This window comes from Barbatula barbatula (genome assembly GCF_947034865.1).
Source record: "Barbatula barbatula genome assembly, chromosome: 9".
NCBI classification, from domain to species: Eukaryota; Metazoa; Chordata; class Actinopteri; order Cypriniformes; family Nemacheilidae; genus Barbatula; species Barbatula barbatula.
The window spans coordinates 7,576,799-7,602,035 of NC_136772.1; the positions used below are offsets into that span (position 1 = coordinate 7,576,799).

The 25,237-nt window shown below is 38.8% G+C and overlaps 1 protein-coding gene across 3 annotated transcripts; it reads right to left on the reverse strand.

Annotated features, from left to right (window-relative positions):
• Nucleotides 1-1,331: 1,331 nt before the first annotated feature.
• Nucleotides 1,332-24,302, reverse strand: dop1b (DOP1 leucine zipper like protein B). 3 transcript variants are annotated; one of them, XM_079465051.1, is made up of 39 exons: nucleotides 24,173-24,302; nucleotides 21,316-21,490; nucleotides 20,060-20,241; nucleotides 19,401-19,571; nucleotides 17,973-18,162; nucleotides 17,645-17,743; nucleotides 17,437-17,560; nucleotides 17,201-17,310; nucleotides 16,799-16,910; nucleotides 16,578-16,695; nucleotides 14,485-14,604; nucleotides 14,293-14,401; nucleotides 13,911-14,120; nucleotides 13,393-13,703; nucleotides 12,583-12,986; nucleotides 12,426-12,496; nucleotides 11,611-11,808; nucleotides 10,548-10,700; nucleotides 10,373-10,473; nucleotides 10,106-10,296; nucleotides 8,360-10,004; nucleotides 8,159-8,258; nucleotides 6,861-7,031; nucleotides 6,634-6,759; nucleotides 6,215-6,349; nucleotides 6,063-6,118; nucleotides 5,737-5,841; nucleotides 5,491-5,557; nucleotides 5,225-5,378; nucleotides 5,066-5,148; nucleotides 4,603-4,712; nucleotides 4,280-4,429; nucleotides 4,080-4,141; nucleotides 3,840-3,968; nucleotides 3,619-3,755; nucleotides 3,443-3,498; nucleotides 3,203-3,340; nucleotides 2,714-2,846; nucleotides 1,332-2,554 (listed from the first exon to the last, which is right to left on the reverse strand). In XM_079465051.1, exons 2-39 carry the CDS (start codon nucleotides 21,454-21,456, stop codon nucleotides 2,300-2,302), a joined length of 6,927 nt encoding a protein of 2,308 aa, XP_079321177.1. In that variant the 5' UTR covers nucleotides 21,457-21,490; nucleotides 24,173-24,302; the 3' UTR covers nucleotides 1,332-2,299. The 3 variants fall into 3 exon arrangements, with proteins under 3 accessions (XP_079321177.1, XP_079321176.1, XP_079321178.1); XM_079465050.1 differs by lacking the exon at nucleotides 24,173-24,302 and adding an exon at nucleotides 23,453-23,686; XM_079465052.1 differs by lacking the exon at nucleotides 24,173-24,302 and adding an exon at nucleotides 23,453-23,681 and having other exon boundaries at nucleotides 8,159-8,255.
• Between the last annotated feature and the right edge of the window lie 935 nt (nucleotides 24,303-25,237).

Below are 25,237 nucleotides of genomic sequence, written 5' to 3' on the forward strand. Positions count from 1 at the left end.
TTATTACTTTAGGATCATTCATTGAAAATCGAACGTCAAGTCGAGCACATTACATTGTAGAATGTATTTTTTTTGTAGGAATGCTTTTGCTGTAGGCCTACTTCACAATTTGACAAATGTGTTGTATTCATAAAGAACTCTTGCAGTATTTTTTACACAAATGGTAAATGAAAATCTGTTTCTGTTTTGAAAATCTGTTTTGAAGACATTGAAATATATCCCTTATAACAACCGGTTGTGTTAGACAGAAAAGAAATCTTTATTTTAAGTAAATTCTCCCTGTCAGTCTACTGGATGAATCCTACATACACAAGCAACATGAATAACACAGTTCAACAATGTCTGCATGAATAGGGCTTGACCCCAACAACCCATCTGTGAGTCAAACAACTGACTAGTACTCAAAAGCTTTTTTGTATTTTGCAGAGGAGACCTCAGGCTGACGTGTTGGTCTCTGTCCAAGGTAAAGAGTTGAAAGAGTCACCTGACTAAAAGAGGAAAGCACCTTAAGACTTGAGTTAAGATATGTTTCTTTATTATTTAACCATACACATACAATTCATGTACAAAGACAACACTAAACATTTAAGATGTTTAAATGTTACTTTATTTAAAATGATAAAAAATCAATTGAAGCCAGCTTCAATATCAAGCCATGTAAAAAATAACTTCTATATGTCTAAGGGTTTATATTTAAGCATGATGTGAATAATATAGAGCGTATACAAAAATGTCATTCACATAGCCTACTTACACCAGTCAACAGTTTACCGGACTTGGACACGCTTAAGTACATTCATATGGTGGGAAAAACATCCAAGGGAACACCTCAAGACACTTACTGAGAAGGTCCAGAATGATCAGACATAACATGAAATAGCTTTATAAGATAACATTTTTAATTGTGCTATTTCATATTCTTAGACTATTATTCATCACTACAATAAGTACAATTAATGATTTGTTCATGATGCTTATTGCTATCATCATTTATGACGTTTGGAGAAAAAGTATATACCAGTGTAAAATTATTCATTAATCCTGATAGATCAGCAGAGGGCGCTGGGGCACCTCAAATATATTTTTTTTGTTGTGAAGTGTAGTTTTTTAAATTAATGGTTTCACAAGGAAGCAGTGCAAACATTGTTAGCACTTTACAATAAGGTTGTATTAACAGTAGTAATGTTTTTTTTTAATTTATTAGTGAATGCTGAAACGAATACTAAGATTAATAAAAGTTGTTTTGTTGATTGTTAATTCATAGCTAATGCATTAATAAATTGTTAACAATTACAACTTTATTCAACAACATTTTTCTTTCAAACAGGCCTAAGAGTGAATTAAGTTATTTTATTTAGTTGAGTGGTACATTCACATCAAATACTCCACTTTAGCATTAATTGTTTTATTTATTTAAATAAAATAACAACAATCAAATGAATAAACACAGCTACCGGACTGGGGACATGTTTGTGCTGCGTTGTTAGGGTTCCAAGAAACTTATTTCATCTGATTTCATATGATATTACTGTTTGATGGGACTTATATGGGCAATTCTAGCACAATAGCACATAGATTAGCTGTTAAATTTGAGTGCATCTACAACATTTATTTTCAGGCACTTCAATTCTACTGGCTTGAGAATTTAAGGACAAAATAGCCGCCAGGAAAGCATATGAGTGATTAAGACTTAATATCATTGTCAATAGGATGGTAGAATCACAGCATAAAAACTTTGAGATTGGACAACTGATGAATGATAAACAACACAAACATGGATCAAAAACATTCCCTTAGGTCCCGAAATATATATACTGTAAGAGTTAAAGAAGACATTCAATACTTCCATAAAATGAAATAAACTTCAATACTCAATAAGACATATTATTACATTTACTACATTTAAAGCAGGAAAATACAGCAGAGTAAAATACCTGTCAACAGTTATTGGTGCATAAACAAACATTCATGTCCGCATTTTCCAAAATCACCCCTATATGTGACTCGCTGACTGACAGCCTATACAAATGGAAAGAATCATACAAAACAACAATCATGCTGATGTTGATTTGTCTTATTCATTAATGATAAATAATAAACCGTAAAATAATGCAAGGAATGTTTGAAAAAACTACATGATACATTCACCTCTGTCAACAACTTAATATTTTTGCAGGACCTTTAATACATTTCTATTACACTACAAATCTCATTGCACTTGACTTTTGTGGGAGACCAACAACATTACTAAAGATAATAAGGATTCTAAGGAAAGTATTTCCACAGATGTGTGGATCAGCTAAATGTCCATTCCGTCTAGGAACTCTCCTTCTATGATTTGCTCCAGGCTTTTCATGACTCTGTCGCTGCTGGGAGGTGGGTAGTCTGCGGTATAGTGTGGGAGGGGCGCAGAGAGGCTGGAAGAGCTAGTAAATGAGCAGCAGAGGGTATTGAAGAACGGCACGAGATTCACGATTGAAGAAAGAGATCGCAGAGTCAGCAGAGGGAACTCCACACGGTCTGTGCTGGACTCTCCCACTGTTCCATTCAGCTCCTGAACACACATGTTAAAGAGCTTATACTCTACATATTTTGATTTAAAGAGAACTAAAAAGTTGACATAACACGAAGTTAACCATTTAATAAAAAAAAGAGAGACTGTCTACCCCAAGAACAATAACTGTTTTGAGAACACAGTGTGTGAAGATCTTACCCCGTAACGTCGGTTGATTCCATCCAGTATTCTGACGACATGAGGTTTACACTCTTGTTCTCCTTCCAAAAGAGTGTTATCAGGACCATCGAAACGCTCCACGTCTACTTCAGGAATAAAAGCCCAGCGATACCTACAAATACATTACCAGACCGTGAACCGTAAATATTAGGCTATGGAGCAGATCATAGGTTATTTTAAGCATGAGTTCAAAAGAACCTAATGATCTATTACTGACAGATGCCAATGTTAGGGCAACCACGACAGTCTATTTAGAGTCATAAAAACTAAACGCCCAATAAGGAGATATCTGTGAGTTTATATATTAATAGAAACTTCCTTTTGAAGAACTCCTTGAAAGGTACGCAAGGAGCCTCTGAAAGGAAAAATTCCACTCAAAATTTGGTGCTTGGCACACAAATAATGATCCGGTGAAACGGTTTCTTGCTATTTCTCCGGAAACAAACAAGTATGAAGTAAACACCTTACATTTGAAACAGGGGCATCTGCTCAGGGGGGAACGACACAGCGGTGTCTAGGAATTTGCAGGCTGACAGGTACATGTCCAGCTCTGCCTGCGGAAAGCCCAGAACACCATTCTTGTCATGGCCGCCCCGTAATTTACTCCTTAAAAAGAAAAGAAAAGGTAAAGAGCAAGATAGTGAGAAATGTATTACCCAACAAAAAGATTGAGAGGGTACAATGCAAATGGAAATCAGTTTGACTTACTTGGAAACTTCTTTATCATCCAGCAGGGTCTTCTCTAGGCGGTTAAAAATACGTATCTAAAATAAAAAGACAAACGGCATCAATGACTATTCATAATTATTTAAACTGCACAGCTTTAACAAAAGCACAGAAATGGTAACTGATAAAAAAACAAATGAAACAGTCACAGTCCTTACCAGCTCAGTCACCATGATGGGCCAGAGTGAGGTGAGATGTTGTGGTGAGATCCTCAACAGAAGAACACGAAACATGAGGAACATCTGAGCCGACACTGCTGGGGTCTGTCCCACACGCAGGTTCTCTGTTAGACGCTCTAAACAGTCATATAACAAATAAATCTAAGCTGCAATATAGTTGTATGTGCATATTGGTTTTACACTTACAGACTGAGTAATACCTTGTATAAGAGGCAAATAGAAGTGATACTGGTCATTCTCTCCACTGAACATGGCAAAAGCCTGACGTTTCAGTAACATTGGCTTCTGCTCGGCGCTGTTGAATAGCTTCAAAGAACTGCTCTGCATATCTGTAAAACACAAACCAACACAATACAACTTAAACACTGATCATATAACAAACAATCATGCATAGCCACCTGATTATTAAGAAAAAAGTACAAAGATGTACATATACTCACTCATCAAGTCTTTAAACATGGTCTTCTCATGAGTCAGAAGATGGTCTATGACGGATCTCCAACTAAAGCACAACATTAGGGTTCAGCGCTTTAAGCATCATACTAGTTATAGACGGATATATTAGTCAGATAAATAAAAAAGAGCTGTATCGGACATCTGCATTAGCTCAAGACAGAATAAAACTTAAAGTCCATCTTACTGGCAGGTACATGAAGAGTCCATCGTGAAAAACATTGGATCCATAAAGAGCTCCAGCACTTCTTTCTTCCACGCCCGCTTAGTGTAAGCGTATCCACTCAGACTGCTCAACAACTGAGCACCCGCACAGAAACTAGGCATGTTATACGCACTGAGAAGTAAACAGGGTGAGAAAGAGATTTATAAAGAAGCACTAAGAGCTATAAATTAAACATATTCACTTGATTATCATGCTTACAAATAAAACAAAGATTTTGATTAAGACTTAAGTTAAACTTCTTTTAGGGTTTAAACTGTTTTTAAAGTGCCTTTTGTGATAGTTACCTGTGATTTTTTAGATAGGGAAAAACATAATACATAAGACGAGAAATAAGAGGCACAGCTTTCTCTTTCTCATCACTACGATAGACCATGTCCAAAAGAGGAGCTAGAACCTACACACACACAAAATTCATATGAATTAGCCACCTTGAAAAAAGGTAACGAATTCCTGTGAGAATGTGTTATTTTTTTTTCGTTATGCATTGTGACAAGTGAATTTGATAATTAAACACATTTCCACCCAAAAATCTTATGATTGTAATACTGTGACAAAACCATCATCCATTTTAAAACCAGCATATCAAATGCAATACAAGGTTAATTTTCTTCTTGCAAATTATTATTTAATGATTATTGATCTTTTTTTGTCATCATTTGTCAACTTCTCCTTAATCCACCTGTAACAAATCTTTACATTTTGCATTCTGTTTAATCTGGAGACTATGTGCGTGTTTATGTTTCTTACTTCAGCCAGCAGAGCCAAAGCTTGTACACTGAATACAGATGGCGCGGAAGACGACACCATGGTGCTGCCCTGACCTGCACACTCTGAGACGAAGAAAACAGCATTAAAATCAAAGGACTATAAGCACAGTTGATTGATTGTACTTCTTTGTAGGTTTACCATCAGAATCATTGGCTTCATGGTCATCATCTTCCCCTTGTAGACAGACTTGAGGTTGAGCTTTCACTTCCAGGTTACGACTCAGCCAGCTGGTCTGTTCAAGAGACGAGCCGGCCACAGCTCCCACTGCCTCCAGTATACGCTGGCTCACTTCCTGTAGGGAATACAATTACAGTGTACACAAATTTTGATATATTGGATACACGTTTTTAGCATTCTTTCTGGTACTTGAACCACATAAGACAATTAAGCTGTACTGGTCTTACCTGCAGTTCTTTAGTATCCCTCTTGTTATCCATATTGGGAAGTCTATTTACACAGTCATTAAGCATGCTGTAACAGTAAAGCAAACAGTCGGTACAGTGCTTCAAAAGACCTTGAACTCTTCAATAGTACCATGTAATACAAAAGGGCTCTAACACAATGCAGAGAAGCTTCTTTTGGAGATACGAATATGAGCAATTGCAGTAAGTTATGGTTTTCCAAAGGCAGCAAAATAAATATTTATTCACCCAAGGAGCAAGAAGTGTCCAGGTGGGGCAAGGTTGAGCTGAACAGATTCTCTGAGCAGACAGAGGAGAGCGTTGATGTTCTCCTGAAGCACGTGAGGTGGAAGACTGCAAAAAAATAGTTACCATCAAGGACATTTCACTAAAAACTTTGTGTTTCCATTAAACACCATTGAACATTAACTGTAGCCATTGGTTTGGCATGGATTGCCACAGTTCACTTGACATTTATGGACATTTTATTAACTTTGATGGCGAATGACATCACATGATGACTAATAAGATTAGGCCAACTAAAAAGAGAGGATGATGTCAGTGTAAACCGTTACCTTTTAATGTAGACATAGCTGAACTCTAGCATGGGAATGTCAACTAAAGTAGTCTTCTGTTAGTGTAAAAGAGAGTGGATATTAATTCATGACATGGTTCAACGGTTTAACATATAGTATGCGTATTCAAGCTTGAGTCATGTATGCAGTACCTGGTCTCCTTTGATCTGATGGGGTTTCTTCACCACCTCTCTGATGAGCTGTAGTATCGTGTCCGTACGGAGCGTGGTAAGTGCCTTCACCAGGTCTACCACCGTCATTTGGGAATCACTAGCATCAGGCAAAATCTATGCATGCATATAGGAAACACAGAATGCCACCTTCAGAACCACAGTTGATGGGATGGTTCACCTAAAAATAAATGAGCTGTCCACATTCACCCTCATGTAATTCAAAACCTGTATGCGATTATTTCCTCTGTGGAACACAAAAGAAGATATTCTGAGAAATGCCTCCGTGGTTTTGTGTCCATACATTGAATGTCAATGGGGCCATGTTATTTGGTTACCAACATTCTTCAGAATATCTTCTTTTGTGATTTGCTTTTTGCATACTTTTTCATAATGTTCACCTTTTTCCTGGAGCATCTTTTGCGGCTCCTCCTGTAACTCCACACGGCAGCAACAGAGGCCATGACCTGCACCCCAAACTGTTGAGTCAATGGCATCAAGAACTCCAAAACCTTCTGCCTCAAGATCTACAGAACAAAAACATATCCAGCAACACATTAAAACCATGATCCCATTTCTATGCAAACTAAATCACATTGACATTATTTACTTTCTTTATCAGCTTTACCTTTGTGCCCTTAAAGTACACAGAGGTGGGTGACACTCTGCTGCCATGGGTGGAGTCACAGCCCTTGACCACGCCCCAAAGTAAAGCCATGCTGCTGATCATGTGTGGAAACTCATCCAAAATGGCATTGCTAGCGTTTCGCATGTCTGGAGCATCACAGCTAACAATTGCCTAGAGCAAAATAAAAATCACATTACAGCTTAAGTCACTATTGTTTTAAAGCTTCATGATTGACCGAACATATTCAGTGGTGAACCTGACACACAGGATGACCAAAGCGAGATAAGAAATGATTGCAATAGTATGTAAGTGGATCAGTAAATAGGGTGGGGGAGAACAATGGTACCCCAAGCAAACGTCTACGTCATCAATTGGGATCCGGCACTTTGTATATTGTTTAAAGGCCAATGTGTAATTCTTTGGAGGATCTATGGACAAAAATTCAATATAATATACATAATGATGTCTTCAGAGGTGTATAAAGACCTTACACAGTGATGTTTTTATTACGTTAGAATGAACTATTTCTATAGACATACACCGCGAGTCCCCTTACATGGAATTCGCCATGCTAATTCTACAGTAGCCCTAAACGGACAAACTGATCTACAGAATGTGTTTAGAAAATACGTCATCTCCTTGGTCAAAGAAGCGAAAACGTGATGATATCTTAGTCCTTTGTCAGACACCATAGCGCTTTGAACGGGATGGGTAAGCGCTGCAGTGAGCCGTTAGAACCTCACCGCTAGATGCTGATGGATTCAGCCTCGTAAATATAAAACAATTTCTGCATTCGTGATTGTAGGACCAACAATATTTGAATAGTTGCAAATTCTTTAATAATGAAAAAGTACTTACAGGCTATGAGTGTTTGTGCACAACCAGGTGTTAATGTTGTTAATGCTGGAAACACTTAGATTTTGGAGTAAATAAAACTTGAAAACTGATTTCTTATTGTGTCCTCGTTTGGAAGACCTGACTAAGTAGTTTCATTTGTAATGAAACACACAGCTTCTCCGCGACATGGCGGCAGCAACAACAACCCACAGTGGGATTAGACACGCCTTCTTTCTTTTTGGCCGTGTTCTTCAATGCTTCTCATATACTGATGAAGAAATGTTGGGGCGTTTTTAAACGAGGCGTTTTAGGCAGGTTTTAGTGAGCCTTCGCTATCTCTTGGTTTGATTTTTACACGTCTAATATATGCATGAACAACTTGTAACACACCAAAGATACAGGAAAACACAAAATCCCTTCATGTGAAATCCCCTCCTTTAAGTAGGTTCTTGAACACTTACCTTCTTGTGGTCCAAAAGGCAGTAGTGTGTAATAGTGGTAAGTCCTTCCAGAAGAGTCAAAGGATAGTCAGGAGCGATATTCTCCCTTTTCAAGATGCTGCTACACAAAGAAAACAACACAGTTTTAAAGGCACTTTAAAAACAACAACAAAACATTTGAATGCATATTTAAACACACTAACACATGAACACATTATTTACGTATGTGAAGACTTGATTCCATCATGCTCATGTTGTTTAACAAGCTCATCCAGGTTCTTGCAGATCTGGGCAATGATAGGCGATACAATGATGGCCAGCGATCGTCCTAAATATGGCAAGACTTCACAAAGTAGAGTCACCCAGGCTGGGTGCATGGTGCATCCGTACTGTGGGTGCAAAGCCCGAGCTGCTGCCGACACAAACATGCCCTGAGCGGTGATAGGTTGACTGGCGACATAACGTACTGCTTTGATGGACTGCTGGAACATGACAGCTGTTTGCCACTCTCGAGCCAAGGCTGAGGAAGGTGGTTCTGCCCGCCGCGGTTGGTTAGAATCGTGATCTTTGTGTGAATCGTGTGCTTTGGTGTGTGGTGGACACACATGGTGCTCCAACACAATAAGAACCTTGAGAAGCTTCAAAAGGGCGATCTGGAGCGGATGTTCAGCCCAGGTCCCATCTTTGCCAAAGTCGATCAGACTCTCTTCGGAAAGCTCACCTTCGAGGTCTTCCTCAAGCACCGTGTGTTGGTCAGACCGCTCACCCCGCTGGCACACATACATGGAGGCCGAAAGGGTAAGGAGAACATACTGCTGCACCTTGTAGCTCCAAAGAAGGTTACGCACCGCCTCCAGATTAGCACAGCACTTTGTGTCTCCGATTTGAGCCTGCTGGGCCACCCGAATCAACTGGATCATCAACTCAGTTAGCACCTCTACGCTTTTCACCTGCACCTCCCGATTTGCCTGGAGTTGCAGGGTGGGAACATTAGCATAGGACGGATCGTGAGAGCGGAGGTACCGCAGACAGAGGCTGGTGAGTAGATCAAGCAGAAGAGTTGGTGGCGAAGACGGGGAAGATGGTGAATAGAGAGGAGAAGATGCTGGGTCAGGAGTGGCTGCAGTTGGTGGGGTTGAGCTCTGCAATCGTCCATAGAAGCTTCCACCTTCTTCAGCCTGCCGGTGCCTTTGCAGAAGGTTTTGGATGAGGTTGAGATGGGCGGTGGAGCTGCAATCCAGAGAAGTATTAGAGAGAGCCTCTACAAATGGCCCGGCACTTGTCCGGAGTAGAGTCTCTAAAATAGTGAAGGCATAAAGAATCCGGCTGCTCTCATACTGCTGCTTATAAAGCAAGACATGACGAAAGAGTGAATCCACCGCCTCTCGTTTCTCACGCTGTCGCTTCACCTGCCGAGATTTGGCCATGGCCTCCAACTGTCCGTCGTCTTCATCGCTCGAGAGCGAATCAGAAACCTGAGTGTGTTCCGAGTCTACTCGCTTCAGCCCGTTGGCCACAGCCTCCTCAACGCTACCATCATCCTGCCGCTGAAAGTAAGGGGCGGAGCTTGAGCTGGAGTTTTCCGTTGAGTTCTGAGCACCGCTAGTGTCTGCGGACTCGGTGTGTTCACTATCCTCTTCTGCTTCTTCCGGTCTTTCTTCATCCTCTCCCTCTGTTTCTTCACTCTCACTTTGGGACATTCCTGGGGAATCCAAGGGCGTACTCATTAGCTCTGGATCTCGTTCCAGCTCCGCCCACAATGCCTCACGGTCTACTACAGTGAATCGACTAGCAAATGTGTCCTGCGGTTCCTCTCCAGAACTTTTTATAGTGGATCTGTCTCTGTAACTCGGTGGTTTAAAGTTACCTAAATCACATGAAGAATAAAATCAGACCACAGGAATATAAATATCTCCATAACTGTGCAAATAAAATGCATTAGAAATCAACATGTTTATGATTACTTACCAACAGAGAGATTTTGTTTGACGCTCTGTATCGGTGATCGTTGCGTTTTTGGATCCAACAATAAGAGCAGAACTGGTTCCAGAATGCGGACCACGTCACTCAGCGAGAGAGCCCGCACCAACCAGTTCTGTGCCGCAGCGCTAACACTACCATCCTGATTGTTTAAACTATCTAGTACCACAAACAAAGACCTGAAAACAAAAGATATTAAGTGGATATGGCAAATGAATTCAATATGCATGGAAAATATGGAAGATTCTGTATGACCTGTCAAAGGAGCGATTGTGAGAAGTGTTGCGATTTGTCTGGATCTCTCGTGTCAGGTGCCACAGAACCGAGAACCTGTGAAGGGCCTCCAGACACACAACCTAACACAAGCACATTCAATTACATAAAGGTTTATGTTAGAGGTTTATTGTACTCAATGAAAGAAATGTAGTACCTTGTCTCTACTGTATAAACCCAGGCAGATGATGTCCTCACAAATGCTTGCAGATGGAGCCAAGCAGTGAAGCCGATAGAAGAGCTCCACACAAGATACATGATGTTCTCTGTGCTCAATGTCTAACTGAGCCCACAGCACCTGAGACACACGCTGTGATAGAGACAAGTAAGAATACACAGTGCCTTTAAAGTCCCCTTGAAATCAAATTTGAAGTTTGGACATGTTTTTTGGCTTTTAGTATGAATATCTTAGTCCTAAGAATATCTATTAACTAATGTGATCTGAAACATTTACAAAATTCACATTTAGAAGATATTCAGTCTCTCATTTCCACAAAAATGAATCAACAATTTTCTTGAATCTAGAGAATCAAGCATCAGCCCATATATTGGGTATTTTAAAAGGGGAGATGCTTTTAAATTCTGATATTTATCCCATTCATTTTAATATATCGTCGGTGTCCTTTTGAAACCATGTCCAAATTCACAGTTTTTCAGAATATGGAACTTTTATAAATGATTCCATACCTTGTTGTCAAAAGTTGACGAGCACTCTTTAAAAGTTTCTAATGGTTAGATATTTGCAAAATCCATTGACAAACATAAAGGGTGACTTATATGATTTTTGCAGGAATATGGAGATAGAAGGTTTCACAAGGACAGTAGCGATATGTCCTCTTATATTTTTTAACACGCATATATTTTTTTGACTTTACATTTAGGAAATTGTATTTTTAAGTTAAGTATTTTCTCTGAGTGTTATCCAAAATCACGAAGGCAATTAGATTGGACCAAAAAGTATGGTTCTCCTACAGCAGCCACATTGAATTCTAATATTTCTTCCATTTGTTTATATACGAGGTGTCCTCTTATACAGTGTTTTCAAAAATATTTTAATATGGAAGTATTTTCCGGACTATTCACATTTTCTCTTTGTTGAAGCATAAATACTCAGGCTTTGTTGCATGAATTACACTGTCCATTTCATATGATTTACATTCACAAATGACAAGGTACGTGCAAAGCTGCAAAAGCAGAAACATGACAATTTGTCTATTTACCAGGTAAAAGTCTGTGGAGTTTTCCAAAATCTTGAGAACAGAGGGGTAGATGGGAGGCAGGGTGACCATTTGAAGCTGTCCACTGAGCGGGTTAGCATCAGAGTTCTTATAACGCTTGTTCTTATCCTCAATGACAAGAGCTAAAGACTGCGAGTGATTGATCAGCTCAAGCAGAGAGGAGATCGCAACATGTTGCACCTGTAGATACACAAAAGACAAATTAAAGTAGAGTAAAATGACAGTTGGTGAAATGTATCTTTAAATTGTTAAAAAATACTTTTTCCAATCCAGTTTAACCTGTAAATAGGCCATTCAATTGTTTACTTTTCTGAACACTGTAAATATTATCAAAACACTATTAAAACATTGCTCTGTTTGTTTGAGCTGTTGACTTCCAGTGTGAATTTGGGGCCTGACTACCCGTTCATCAGAACATTTAAGAGTGTGGGAAAACTGTTTAGTCTAAAATATTTTAAAGCCATTCAGATTGAAAATAGAAAGGGGCTGCTAGACAATAAGTAAAAAATGATTCCCGGTCAATGCTGCTGTATTTGTCTAGGATAATTTCCTGCAGTCTTTGCATAACCTGCTTAAAATGTTTTTGTAGATGTGAACTGTCATCAAGTTAATACTGCAATGCAATATTTCCCACCAGTATTATATTTTAGCAGAATTTTGGCAAAACCAACCACTGCGTTCCATTATTTTGAAGCTCTTATTGATTGACTGATAAAACGCTAAGTCATCGGGTGTTGTGATAATTTTATTATTGTTCGATCATTTAACTCATCATTGAAGGTCTTGTGGCGTTATACCTGGTAGTCTTTCGCCAGACAACACAGAGTCATCAAGAAACTCAGCCACTCAGGGAGGCTGCTCTCAATCCCTGAGAAGAAAACATGCACATGTAAGTAACTCTGACAATGCCAGACTGAATAAAACATAGCAGTGGGGTACAGTTCTTTAATGTACCTGTCTTGTTGAACATGGTTGTGTGCAGGTCTTGGCTCTCCTCCTCTGTGAAATAGACTGGAAATGTGGTGCATTCCAGGAGAAGTTGGCAAATGACAGCGAAGGCCTGCCGACACGACTCTGATATCTCCCCTTTGCCCTTTGACTGGAAGCTTCCCATCCATTCCAACTCTGCAGATCTGTGGTCTTTACCCCCATGACCAGAAGACCTATTAATGCCATTGATCTTTAGTTTACTAGGGCTGAAAAACTCTGCAAGTCTGTCTTTGATGAGACCCAGGTCTCGGCTGCCTTTACGTTTCAGTGGCGACTGCTTGCTGCCACGGGGAGAGCCATTCTGATCTACCCGATTTGCTTCGTCCTGTTTTTTCTTTTTCTCAGGATCAATTATATTCAGCAAGTGCCTGAGAGATACAGAGAGAGATAGTTTGAATGAGCAAGAGTAAAACAAAAAGAGAAAGCATATATATACAGTACATGTATGTTAACAGCTTTTTTATTTCATCTAAATATTACTAGAAAATATAAATATTACAATTGAGGTCATATAGATTTAATATATAAATATGAAAATTTTTTATTATATTCAAAACTACAACAGACGGGCATCAGGTTGGAGACCACAGAGGTAAATTATAAAAGTGGCTTTCAGTTTTCATGTCAGAAATGAAAAAGTAACCTTGTGTTTTCATCTTATTTTGTGGGCAGTTGAATTTATTATTGAGTCAAAGATAAACAGTATAAACAGTAAACTTTAAGTAGCATGATAAAATGCCATTTCAAATACAAGTGTTCAAATTATTACTTTACCTTGTGATCACAGATGCTAATATGTCCTGTAAACACTTGGACATGTTTTCTATTGTCCCTTTTTTTCTCCAAACACCCTCTGTCCCAGAAAAACAATCGGATCCAGTTCGGGTTGGTAGAAGGTGTTGTTCAGATGGTGAAGCACTAAGGCCTAAACCACTGTCTTCAGACCGCAAAGGAGGGTATGACGCTTCAAGCGGCTCAACATCCAGTGCATCATCTCCGTTCAGATCAACCTCACCCGAGTTCTCTTCATGGTTACCTTTTACCTGGCTGCTCTCCTTCTTTTTATGATCTTCTGTTACCAAGATCTACAATCGTACATTGATAATCAAACTTTTGTAACAATATTTCCCTAATAAAAGCAACGTAGGCTATAATGTAGAAATAAGGTATTTACGGCTAACATGACAGTATCCTTCCTAGCTGTACGTTATATAATGTTTTTGATTTTTTAAATGTTTGCTTATACATTAAAGGAGACATGGACACTCCAATAGACCACATCGCCCATATACCTGTGTTTGCTCAACATCCAGCGTCTGTGTTTCGGCCTCCATGTCCATATAGGCCACTGGCATCTGGATCTTACTGAGCACTTTGTAACATGCTCTCATGGCCTGCGTGATCTCCTGTTGGCTAAAGGATGTCATGTGACCACGCAGCGAATGCAGCATGCTTCCCAGCATCTGTGGCAGGTATTGTGTTTGAATCTCTGCATAGAGCTCCTAATAAAACAGCCAATTGGCACCATCACACAAATCTGAAAACATCTTATTTATTATTACATTACAAATTTAGACTAAATTAACATTCTGCCTCTAAATGCAGTCCTTGCCAATGAAACAATGTCTGGCATTTACATGCTGGTAAAAGATGAATGACTAAAGTAGATCATACCAGAGGAATAACATCCAACAGGAAAATAATGAGTGTCGAGAGCTCAGTGATTGAAGGAGGGCTGCTCCATTCTTCAGAGTTGTGTTTCTCTGCTGGATCATTTTGTGAGCTAAGAGACAGATGCAACACTAGTCAGTATCTTGTATCACAATTATCAACACATATTAATGTTTATTATACATGCATATTTACCCGAGGCAGGTTTGGAAGTGCCTGGTCATGTAATCCAAGAGATAATTGCTGCTTATGACACTCACAAACATATTCACGGTCTTTATAATCTCTGAAGCGTTTTTATTCTCCTTGATTTGACTGCAGATAATAAACAATCATTTTTGCATTTATTAATTTCATTCCACACGTAACATATATGTTGCATTTTTTAAAGTCCCTGTGAACCATAAAGTTGCAACTATTTTTTATGTTCCGTTTTCTGATGCATTTCAGAGTGAGTAAGATTATATGAATTTACAATTAACCAGTTTAATATGGAGAGGCACTGACATGTAGACATTCATTTATGTGTTTTTGACCTACAATGAACATGAAGCTATTTAGGTTTGTATGTTAGCAGGGACTCGCTAGCTTCACATGATGACAATACGATCTGCTTGAGCACCTGAAAATAATGAATTATGACAAATTATTGGAATTGGGGTTGAACCAGGATACTGCGCCCTCTTTTTGCTCTGTTATAAGTGTTGCAAGTTCCCCAGGCACATCATTTCACCATTTTTGTAGCAAAAACACAGTAAAAATTACGAGAGCTTCGGATTCACAATGCTTCTCTAAGGCACTGAAATCTCAAGTTGTCCGAGTTCCGGTACCTGTGCAACTGATACTCAGCTGTTATTGGCTCATCTGAGTTTGTGGGTAGGGGCTTAGTGATAGGTCTCTGAGGTCTCTGTGTCCCAACATCTTGACACAGGGGGGGCTCAGGACTTGCTTGGTCCATTGTTTTTTTCTGTATACATGACGTCACTAGGCTCTGTCATTCGGAAACATAGCTTCTCCTATCACTGCTTTGCGGAGGATACACAACACCACCTGTCATTTTAGCCTGAAGATCCGACTATTTCTGCACGCATTTCAGCATGCCTAGCCGACATCTCGCCCTGGATGAAGGACCAACACCTGCAGCTGAACCTTGCAAAAACAGAACTGCTTGTAATCCCCGCCGACACAAAGTCTCATCACAACTTCTCCATTCAACTGGGCTCATCAACCAATCACATCTTCCAGAAAGGCCAGAAACCTGGGAGTGGGGATCGATGATCAGCTTAACTTCCCAGATCAGGTTGTCAGCACCACCCGTTCCTGTAGATTCATCCTCTACAATATTAGGAAAATTAGACCTTTTCTATCAGAGCATGTTACGCAAGTCCAGGCTCTTCTTCTGTCCAGACTGGACTACTGCAATGCGCTACTGGCCGGCAGATGATCCTGAATGCAGCGGCAAGAGTGGTCTTCAATGAACGGAAGAGAGCTCACATCACTCCTCTTCATTAAGTTACATTGGCTCCCTATAGTCGCTTGCATCAAATTCAAGACTCTGCTCCTGGCCTACAAGACCACCACTAGCTCGACACCCCCTTATGTTCATTCGCTTATGCAGACGTATGTACCCGCCAGATCCCTACGCTCTGCAAACAAACAATGTCTTGTGGTGCCATCCCAAAAAGGTAAAAAAATCACTCTTGCATTCCCTCTCTGGATCCGGTCCACTTTTGATGAATGATCTACCCACTGCTACAAGATCATCAGATTCTGTAGCCATCTTTAAGAATCATCTGAAAACACATCTCTTCCATCAGCACCTGACCTATCCGTTCTGACTTCTCTTTTCTACTCTTTAAAAAACGTACTACTTAGCTCTGTATACTGTGGTAGGCTATATGAGACCAGTTTTTGATTGCACTTATGCTTTTTGTTGTCCTTATGCTGTTCCAATTGCTTCCATTGTTAACCTCATCTGTAACTTATGTCCTTTGAGGTGGATTGTCACTAGAGGGCTTAAGTGCTTTTTCAGATTTTAACTGAAGATTATGAGAAGATATGAATTATGAAAAGAGAAAGATCCACACTGATAAGCTACATATTTATAATAAACACTGCAATATTTAATGAAAAAGGAACTGTAATTTTTTATTTCACTGGGAATCTTGCATATTTATTCACATTTAATGCAATGTCAATGTTAAATTTGGGCTCCTAGATCCAGACTCCATTTTCTGAGATACAGGAAAGCATGTTTATTAGAATAATATATGTATTGATTTTCTGACCTGTTAAGTTTGCTGCCGCTCAGGCTGCTGTTGAGAGCGTCGTCTCCCAGCATTGCTTTACAATAGCTGTAAAAAGCTCTGACCACCTCCAGCAACACATCCGACAACACCAAGGGCCCTGTCGATAAAATACCGTTAAAACAAGGATAACCGTTAAACCTAGTACAATTTACCTGTAAATGTCCAGTATGTTAACATGTACAGAATTAGCATTTCTTTACCTATCTCAGGTTTGTCAAGAAGGCTAATAATGATGCGAAACGGTCTGAGATACTCTATGATATTGTCTGGGTTGGCCTCTATATCCTTCTGTTTCAAAATATTCCCCAGTGCCTATTAGGACAATAAAAACAACAGTGTAATGTTAACTAGGGGTGTATAGTATGTATTGCTAACATACAGTGAACCGCATATTAGTCTCATTATGGGGAAATAAACAATTCCGTTTGAACAAGCTGTTTACATTTAGACATTTAGCAGACGCTTTTATCCAAAGCGTCTTACAAAGAGTTCGGGGAGCAATAAGCGATATGTCATACAAAGAGCAATAGTACAATAGGTGCTAATACGAAGTTACTGTTATATAATGTCATTTCAGTTTAAGTATATAATGTCCTCTATACCTGCACCAGTAATCTTCTGGAGTGTGTGCTGAAATAAAATGCTGTGTACTCTTCAACGGTGTTATAACAACTGGCGTCCGCAGCCATCATTCCTCCCTTAATGTCTAAACCTGATACAAACACATATATAAATATTGAGAAGCTCTCATCATCACAAGTATGAATTTGGTCAAATTTACAAAATAAAACACCACATCAATATTTATGACGTTTATTTTATTTTGATAAAACAGTACCGAGTATCCAAGCATACAGACGTCGATTCAGAGACATATCTCTTCTGAGCAGAGTGAGTGAGGCAGCTGACACCACATTGATCATCTCTTCTTCATTTAATGGAATGGCACATTTCAAAGGATCCTAAAAAAGTGATAATTAAAGGTTTACACACATAGGAGGGGGTTATGTGTTAATAATGGCTACTCAAATCAGCTATTCACTAACCAGGTAGGTTGCAAAGGAGCAGAAATAAAGCAGAATTTCCAGCATGTTTCTCTGGACCAAAACATTGGAGTCTTGCAGAGCGAGACGGATGGCTTTTACCTGCATGGAGCCAAATTCAATTTGTTCAATTACATTAACAAACAAAAAAAGGCTGTAGGCATAAAAGTAAATTCTGGTTTTCCCATTATTTAATCCTCTGGGAATTTAAATACGTGTTTTCAATTTTTTTGACTGTACTTCATTTGCTGACAGCCTGATTTTTGTTCATGTCAGAATATACGTGGTGCCCACTTTGACTAAGTATCTCTTTTTTATATAGTGTACTCACTACAAGGTTGTGGTCTTTCCCAAGCATGTACTTCTGTTCTCTGCCTGTGAGCGAGTTGTCAAAGTGTGCAACGATGAAGAGGGTGGCAGGGAGCCGTACAAGAGGACATATGAGCACTGAACCCCACAGCGCCCCATAAAACACAGGCTGACCCACCAAGACTGACAACTTCAAGAGCAACGCATCTGTCCTGAGATGTGAAAACAAGAGACTATTGTAAGTGCAATAACAGGAATATATGTAACTTAGTAAATTTGGTTCCCAACATCTAAATAAATAAAATGTAATGTAGTCTGTATTAAACTGTGTCAGTCCTCATTCCCAAATGAATATCAATAAGGATTTTAATAATTTAACAGAAATAATGCAACCTTTTAAGGGATACTTCACCCAAAAATGAAAATTCTATCATCATTTTCTCACCTTCGAGTTGTTCCAAATCTGTATACATTTCTTTGTTCTGATAAACAGAGAAAGAGATTTGGAAGAATGCTTATAAACAGACATATTTAGCCCCCCATTGACTACTATAGTAGGAAGAAATACTTTATAATTTTTTGTTAATATCGCTTAATTGCATGCTGTGTTAAGGGATTACATGTACAATTTTATATGTAGAATTAGTTATGTAGAATTAGAAGAAATTATATTATCATGCTGTTAAATAATTTTACATTGAGTGGGACAAGGTACTCATCCTGCTTTAGGAAACATTGGAATGAAAAAGTGACCTATTTGTCAGTTATGGTGAACCATACATGAAATGTAACCTCTGCATTTAACCCATCCAGAGAGTAGTGAACACACGTACACCCGGAGCAGTGGGCAGCTATCACTGCAGAGCCCGGGGAGCAAGTAGGGGTAAGTCCTTGAGGATCGAACTGGCAACTTTCTGGTCACGAGTCCGACTCTCCAACCTTTAGGCCATGACTGCCCTTTTTTTATTAAAGAAAAAGCTTATATGTTTGAATAGTGTCTGTTGTATGCAAAGGTTGTTTTAATTATTAGTTTTATTTTCTTTCTCTTGTACTTCTGTACGATTTCTTGACCTAATATGGACCTAATGTGAAATAAAAAAATTAATGAATGTTTGACAGCAAACCATTCTGGGGCACTTTTGTTATAAGCACTCTTCCAAATAGCCCTTATTTAGGTTATGAACACCCCTGTTTGCATCTTACTGTTGGGTTAAAGGGGTACTATGTTTTTTCCTAATATTGGAAGTCATCGGGCAAAATCTGTATGGTTATGAGCATTCTTCCAAATATCTTTCTCTGTGTCATCAAAGACATTTATTCAGATTTGGAACAACCTGAAGGTGAGTAAATGATGACTGTATTTAAATGTTTGGTTGAAGAATCCCTTTAATAAATTACAAACTGATTAAGGTTATGGTAGACGTTTCTGATGGTTGGTATTAAACTGTACCTGTCATAGACCTCTGCACCCTCCTCCAGTCCAGGCAGAAGACCCATGATAAAGGCCTGCAGGCTGGGTAACAGCGCCCTCTGAAGAGGCAGGAAGTACCGCTCGTACAGCGTCAATAGAACAGGCTTCACTGACATTGCCGCATGACCCAATAATGGGAACAGCCCTGAACTGAAATATGAGTTCACACATGACAACTGAACACATTCTCAACTAGGAAAATTCAGAATTTTATCCCCAAAACTGAATTGTAAGGCAAACATATTTTATTTGAATTAAGAATTCTTTATGCATGGGCATTGTAACAGTAAGGCCTTTAAATAAAATTTAAATAATAATTTAAATACTTTTAAGTGACATTAAATAGTCAGTCTAGGATTTCCCCTTTAGATAAGCTTTATTTATTTTTGTAAAACGTAATAAGAATTTAAAAAAGTTTTTTAGAAAGTTATTGCAAGTATTATTAGGTATTTAGTATTCATGTAGCTGTGTTATGTCATGGATTTTATTTTAAAGTCACATACTGATAAAATGTGTAACTTCATGCACTTCAAATCATTCTGGATAAAATGCATGGATCTAAATGGCCCTGACATTTCTTTCTGACTCACTCATGGCAACTGCAGCCAAAGAATATACATATTAAGTTATGACATCACCTGTAAATGAAGAGATCCTTTGCCAGCCATTTTGTGCCGATGATTTTAAAAATGACCTCATAGGTCTCCAGTGCTTTGAGATGGACGCCGCTGGGCAGGGCAGGATGCAAACACTGAGCCAGCCGCTTCCCTATGATCAATCGCCGTGGTAACAGCGAGTACTTCAGATTACTCTGCAGAGCCTGATAAACAGAGGGACTTGATGACTGACAGCCAGAGGATGTGGAGAGTGTAGAAATTAATAAGCGGACCAACCACTGTCATGGTATATAAAGGATTTATACAATTCCGATTTTATTATGTCTAATTATTTATTTTATTTGATTGAAAATGTAAGCTAGCTTTATCACACAGACAGCAAAAATCATTTTTATACAAAGTTTCAGATCTTCAGCACATGCTCTATAACTCTTTACCAACCACATAGGCTAAACAGGTTTCAAACGAATGATCAACATTACCTCAGAAAAGCAAATGGTTTGTTTACTATGCACAACATGTGAGACATGTTTTGAAAGACATACCATTGATTATTGTCACTAGGTGCAATGATTTTAAGTTTTCTAAAAACAGGCATGTAGACCAAAGTGTCATTGTGAGAAAGTGTTTCCCAACTTCCCAACACAGAACTGTTGTTATAAAATAGCCCTCATTTCGAAACTATTGATTTGGAAATTTTATTGGTTAAGAACGCCCCTGGTTGCATCTTACTGTTAGGGTAAAAGGGTAAGATCCAAAACAAATACAGAAAGCCTGACAGGTATCACTCAGGTAGACCTATACAGGAGATGAATGTCGCAATACATCCGGAAAGTCCCACTGAACAAACAAGGAAAATCACATGCCGTATCAAGAGTAAAAGCGAGAAGGGCCATTTAAATAAGACAACAGTTTTTTCACATAACCATATAAAGGTGGAAACATGGTTGCAGAATGAAGAAAGGAAAGATGACAATGTATTACTCTAATCTTGAGGGATGTGTAAACAAGTCTTGCTAAATTTAAATCATCTGCACTTTGAACATCAACTCTGATATGTTTGAGGTTCTAATGGTTTCGCTATCACCTTACATTCCCTTTAACTGAAAAATAGTAAATAAAATGTGATCTTAAATTGAACTAAAACTTCCTCTTCTACATGCAAAAGGGAACTGTTTAGCCTAGTCATCCATATGCATCCAAAGTACAAACAGTTCACAAACCAGTCAATAATCTATACTGTTAAAATTGATTTGTGTTCCCTTGGTTTCGTGTACCTTGTTAAGTTTTCCTAGTGAGGAGATGAGGTCAGCCCACTCGCTAGATGATTCAAAGTTTCGCAGTGCCTTTTCAATGACAGCTGCGTAACTACGGTAGCGGTAGTCATTCTGCAGGTCAGCTTCCTCAGGATCCATCATGTCTCAGTCATGTCCCAGCATGATCAGCATCCATCTGTGAAAGGAGGCAAAACAGACTGATCAGGTGAAAATCTGTTGTTTAAATAAAGAACATTTTAATAAAGGGAAAACATATTGATGACATGTTACTGTCAGTTTTTAATAAACTGTAATAAGGCAAGACTCACAATTACCATTGCTCTCACAAATCCCCAACATGTATTACATTTATTTAAAAGCTCATAATTTGGCAACAACCGAGCTGCGCACATAACTTAGTAATGCAGTTTATTGAGAAAAGGAAAAAATATATATATTACAAAGATCATTTGCAGTAGGCCTACAGCAAATTAGCTCTATATGCTCTTTTTGCGTGAATGGAAAGAGGAACTAGTCAAATTCATGTGAAAACTCATGTGAGGAGGCGGTTTCAACAAGACTGTGGTTGGCTGATCTGCTTAATCAATGGGACAATACAGACCTTTCAAGTTTAGAACTGGTTTGCAAATCTGGTTGAATGGCCAAAGCGGTAAAATAATTATGATTCACTCTTTTTAAACTCGAAAACAAACATACAAACACAACCCACCTCAACTCCTGAGGAAGACTATTACACAGCATGTTATCAAACTGTCATTAGTTCCGACACACACACAATACACACAAGAAAGGTAGATTATAGCCTCTGCTTAGACATGGTGACATCTGCTAACTCTCCAGTGATAAAAAACACAACACACGCATGCACAATTAATCCGTTCACTCTGATGCTAATAGACTCGAATGGACATTTAGAGATTGAGGGATTTAACAGAAGCAAAGCCCAAACACATGTGCCCGTGGAACACAAATCCCACACCCAAACACTCGAACCCATGTCCACCTGCTTACAAGTACTACAAAATATTGACATTTCTGTTCAGCATTTTATCTGGCCACTCTTTGATGAATCTAAATGCATCACAATTAACCAATATGCTTCCAGATGTTAAGTATTCATTTCCGGATCTGCATTTCATTCACACATCAGAGAGATGCTGTGTGCCAGACGGGGCAATATAACACACTCACACAAACACAAATATCCTGGATTATGTTGATAATATGATCAGCATCTTATGGTCATTATAATTACAGCTTATTAAAGAAGCCACAAAAAACAATCTTTAAAATGACGGTGGGGGTTAGGTCGTATTTAACTTGCTATTTGAAATAGATCACGATTCTCCAGTTACTACATATCAACACGAAAATATAAACATACACGTGACATTATAAACAATTTAAAGTATCACTTTGTATTTTCAATAATACTCAATTTGAGCACCTCGTATTGTAAAACATATTTTCAAGTAGACATTATAGCTGCGAGCGATCTAACAGCTACTCAACAAAGCAAATATGAAACCTGCTCTCTTCGTGCTACTTTGTTAGTGTACACAGTTGGACAGAACCCCTTTGGTCAAATTGATCGGGTCATAAAACAGGCTCCTCTAACCACTGTGAAAAGAAATTCACTGCATATGTTCTGTATGGATGTGTTTTGATAAACATCAAGTTCTTTAATCGGGAGATTAAAATCTTTCCCGACCTTCTGTCATAATGCTTGAACAGCTTTCCTCAAGCCACACAACCTCTTATGTAACTGATCGATCCATGTTGGATCTTCTGACTTCATATTACACAGAGAACTGTACACATTTTATGCATATTCATCTCGTATTAAGATCTCATGGTGAGGATAGGATTGGACCTCTGATCACTGCTCATAGCCTCAAACATAATACACATTTTTATGCTGTATACTATTTCATTCTGGTGGGTCAATGGGTTTACAGTTTTTACATAACATACATCGTTGTATTGTAACAACAACATTGAAGTATAGCCACCATCTTTTTACAGTTATCTTTCTAGTCGAAAAATACTATTACAAGTATGGACTGGAAGAATCAACCCAATAACGCTATCGTCAATATACCTTTTAATATATCGTTGTGTGAACTGAATGACTCACCCACTGCAGCAAAACAGGAGCCCTGGATCACAAGATCTCGTGCAAAATAATAAAACAATAACGATTTTCCAGGTAAACAATTAATTAAATGGCGGGAAGTTACGAACACAAGACAAGACAGATAACTCACGCGAATATTCAAAACAGCAACTAGCTCAAATTGAATCGCTCAGCTGATTTCCACAAACACATTTGTGTACACTTCCTGATGGGCGGATTTGAACGAACCATGCCGAGGAGATACGAGGGGTGCGGCTACACGACACACATGTTAAAATATTTATTACACCCTTGAGGTCAATTAAAATCCAGTAAACTGGATATTGTCAAAACATATGTATGGCGTCTGCTTCGGAACTGGGCTATAATATGACATTATCATGGCAGCTAAACGATTCTTCAAGCGACATCGCTGCTCGTTGGTGTCTTCCAGGATGTCGTATGTTTACATATCTCGCACCAAGCTGTCACATTTTATAGCGGCTGACCACCAGCTTAGGGGTGATAACAGCATTAACAAACTTTGAGCTCTAGTTTACATTAGTCACATCATGCCATAAAAGACAGGTAATATCGCTGTATGTTCAGTAAGCAGTAAGAAAGTGATATGGGTGGAAAAAGACGGGTGAGCGCGCTTGCTATGATGTAATAGCCTGCTTACGTATGACGAACGTACTTTCTACAGCGGAAACACTGGTACAGAAATTTGAGTTAACTTACCCGGTTATGATGAAAATAACTAATGACACGTTTTGTAAGAAAATCTTTTGCTCTCTTGTAAAATGGAAAACGTGGAAAATATAAGAGCAACTATTTTCAAGGTGACTGACTACTCCAATTGCGAGTTACTGGTGCCCTCTTGCGTTTACACGATTAAAATAGCACCAATCATAAAAGCACTTTGAGAAACATACTAATGGAAGCCCGTTTCCGCCAGGGTTGGGAATATTTTTTGAATTAGTATCTCATAATAATGACTTAAGTATGTCAAAATAATGACTTAGTATCTCATAATAATGACTTAGTATCTCATAATAATGACTTAGTATCTTATAATAATGAGAATTTTTTTTTAGATACTTAAGTCATTATTATGAGATACTAAGTCATTATTATGAGATACTAAGTCATTATTATGAGATACTAAGTCATTATTATGACTTACTAAGTCGAAATTTCGACTTAGTTTCTCATTATTTTGACATACTTAAGTCATTATTATGCGATACTAATTCAAAAAATATTCCCAACCCTGGCGGAAACGGGCTTCCATAAACACATCTGGGACCCGTTTCAATAAGGAGGTTCAAGCAACCCTGAGTTAAAATGTGAACTCTGAGTTGATTTACTCAGATAATCGCTACTCTGAGTTTTCTGTTTCAGAACAGCTGGTTTCAATGAGTTCAATCCACTCTGAGTAAGTTCATCCGAGGTTACTGGCCATGCTTGCGCCTGCTCCAGCTATGTGTAACGGAGGCCAGCTAGTGAAGAGCTGTGCAGTCGTCGTTAGAGCGCCCGTCTCTCATTCGGACCGATGCCGCGCAGAACGGGGCGAGCGGGACCGGTTACATGTGCACCCAATCACATTGGGAAATCCTAAAGGGTATTTGAATTATTAGTTTACTTCCAAAAGGGGGCAGCAAGACCACGTTTATTTGATCAGCCTAATTCAGAAAGACGGTTACCATTCACCCGCAATCCTATGAACCTCCTCTTTGAGGGCTCTTACAGGAAACTTAACAAAAGTGTATAAAAAGTGCTTGAGAGCGATTCACACTTCTCTTA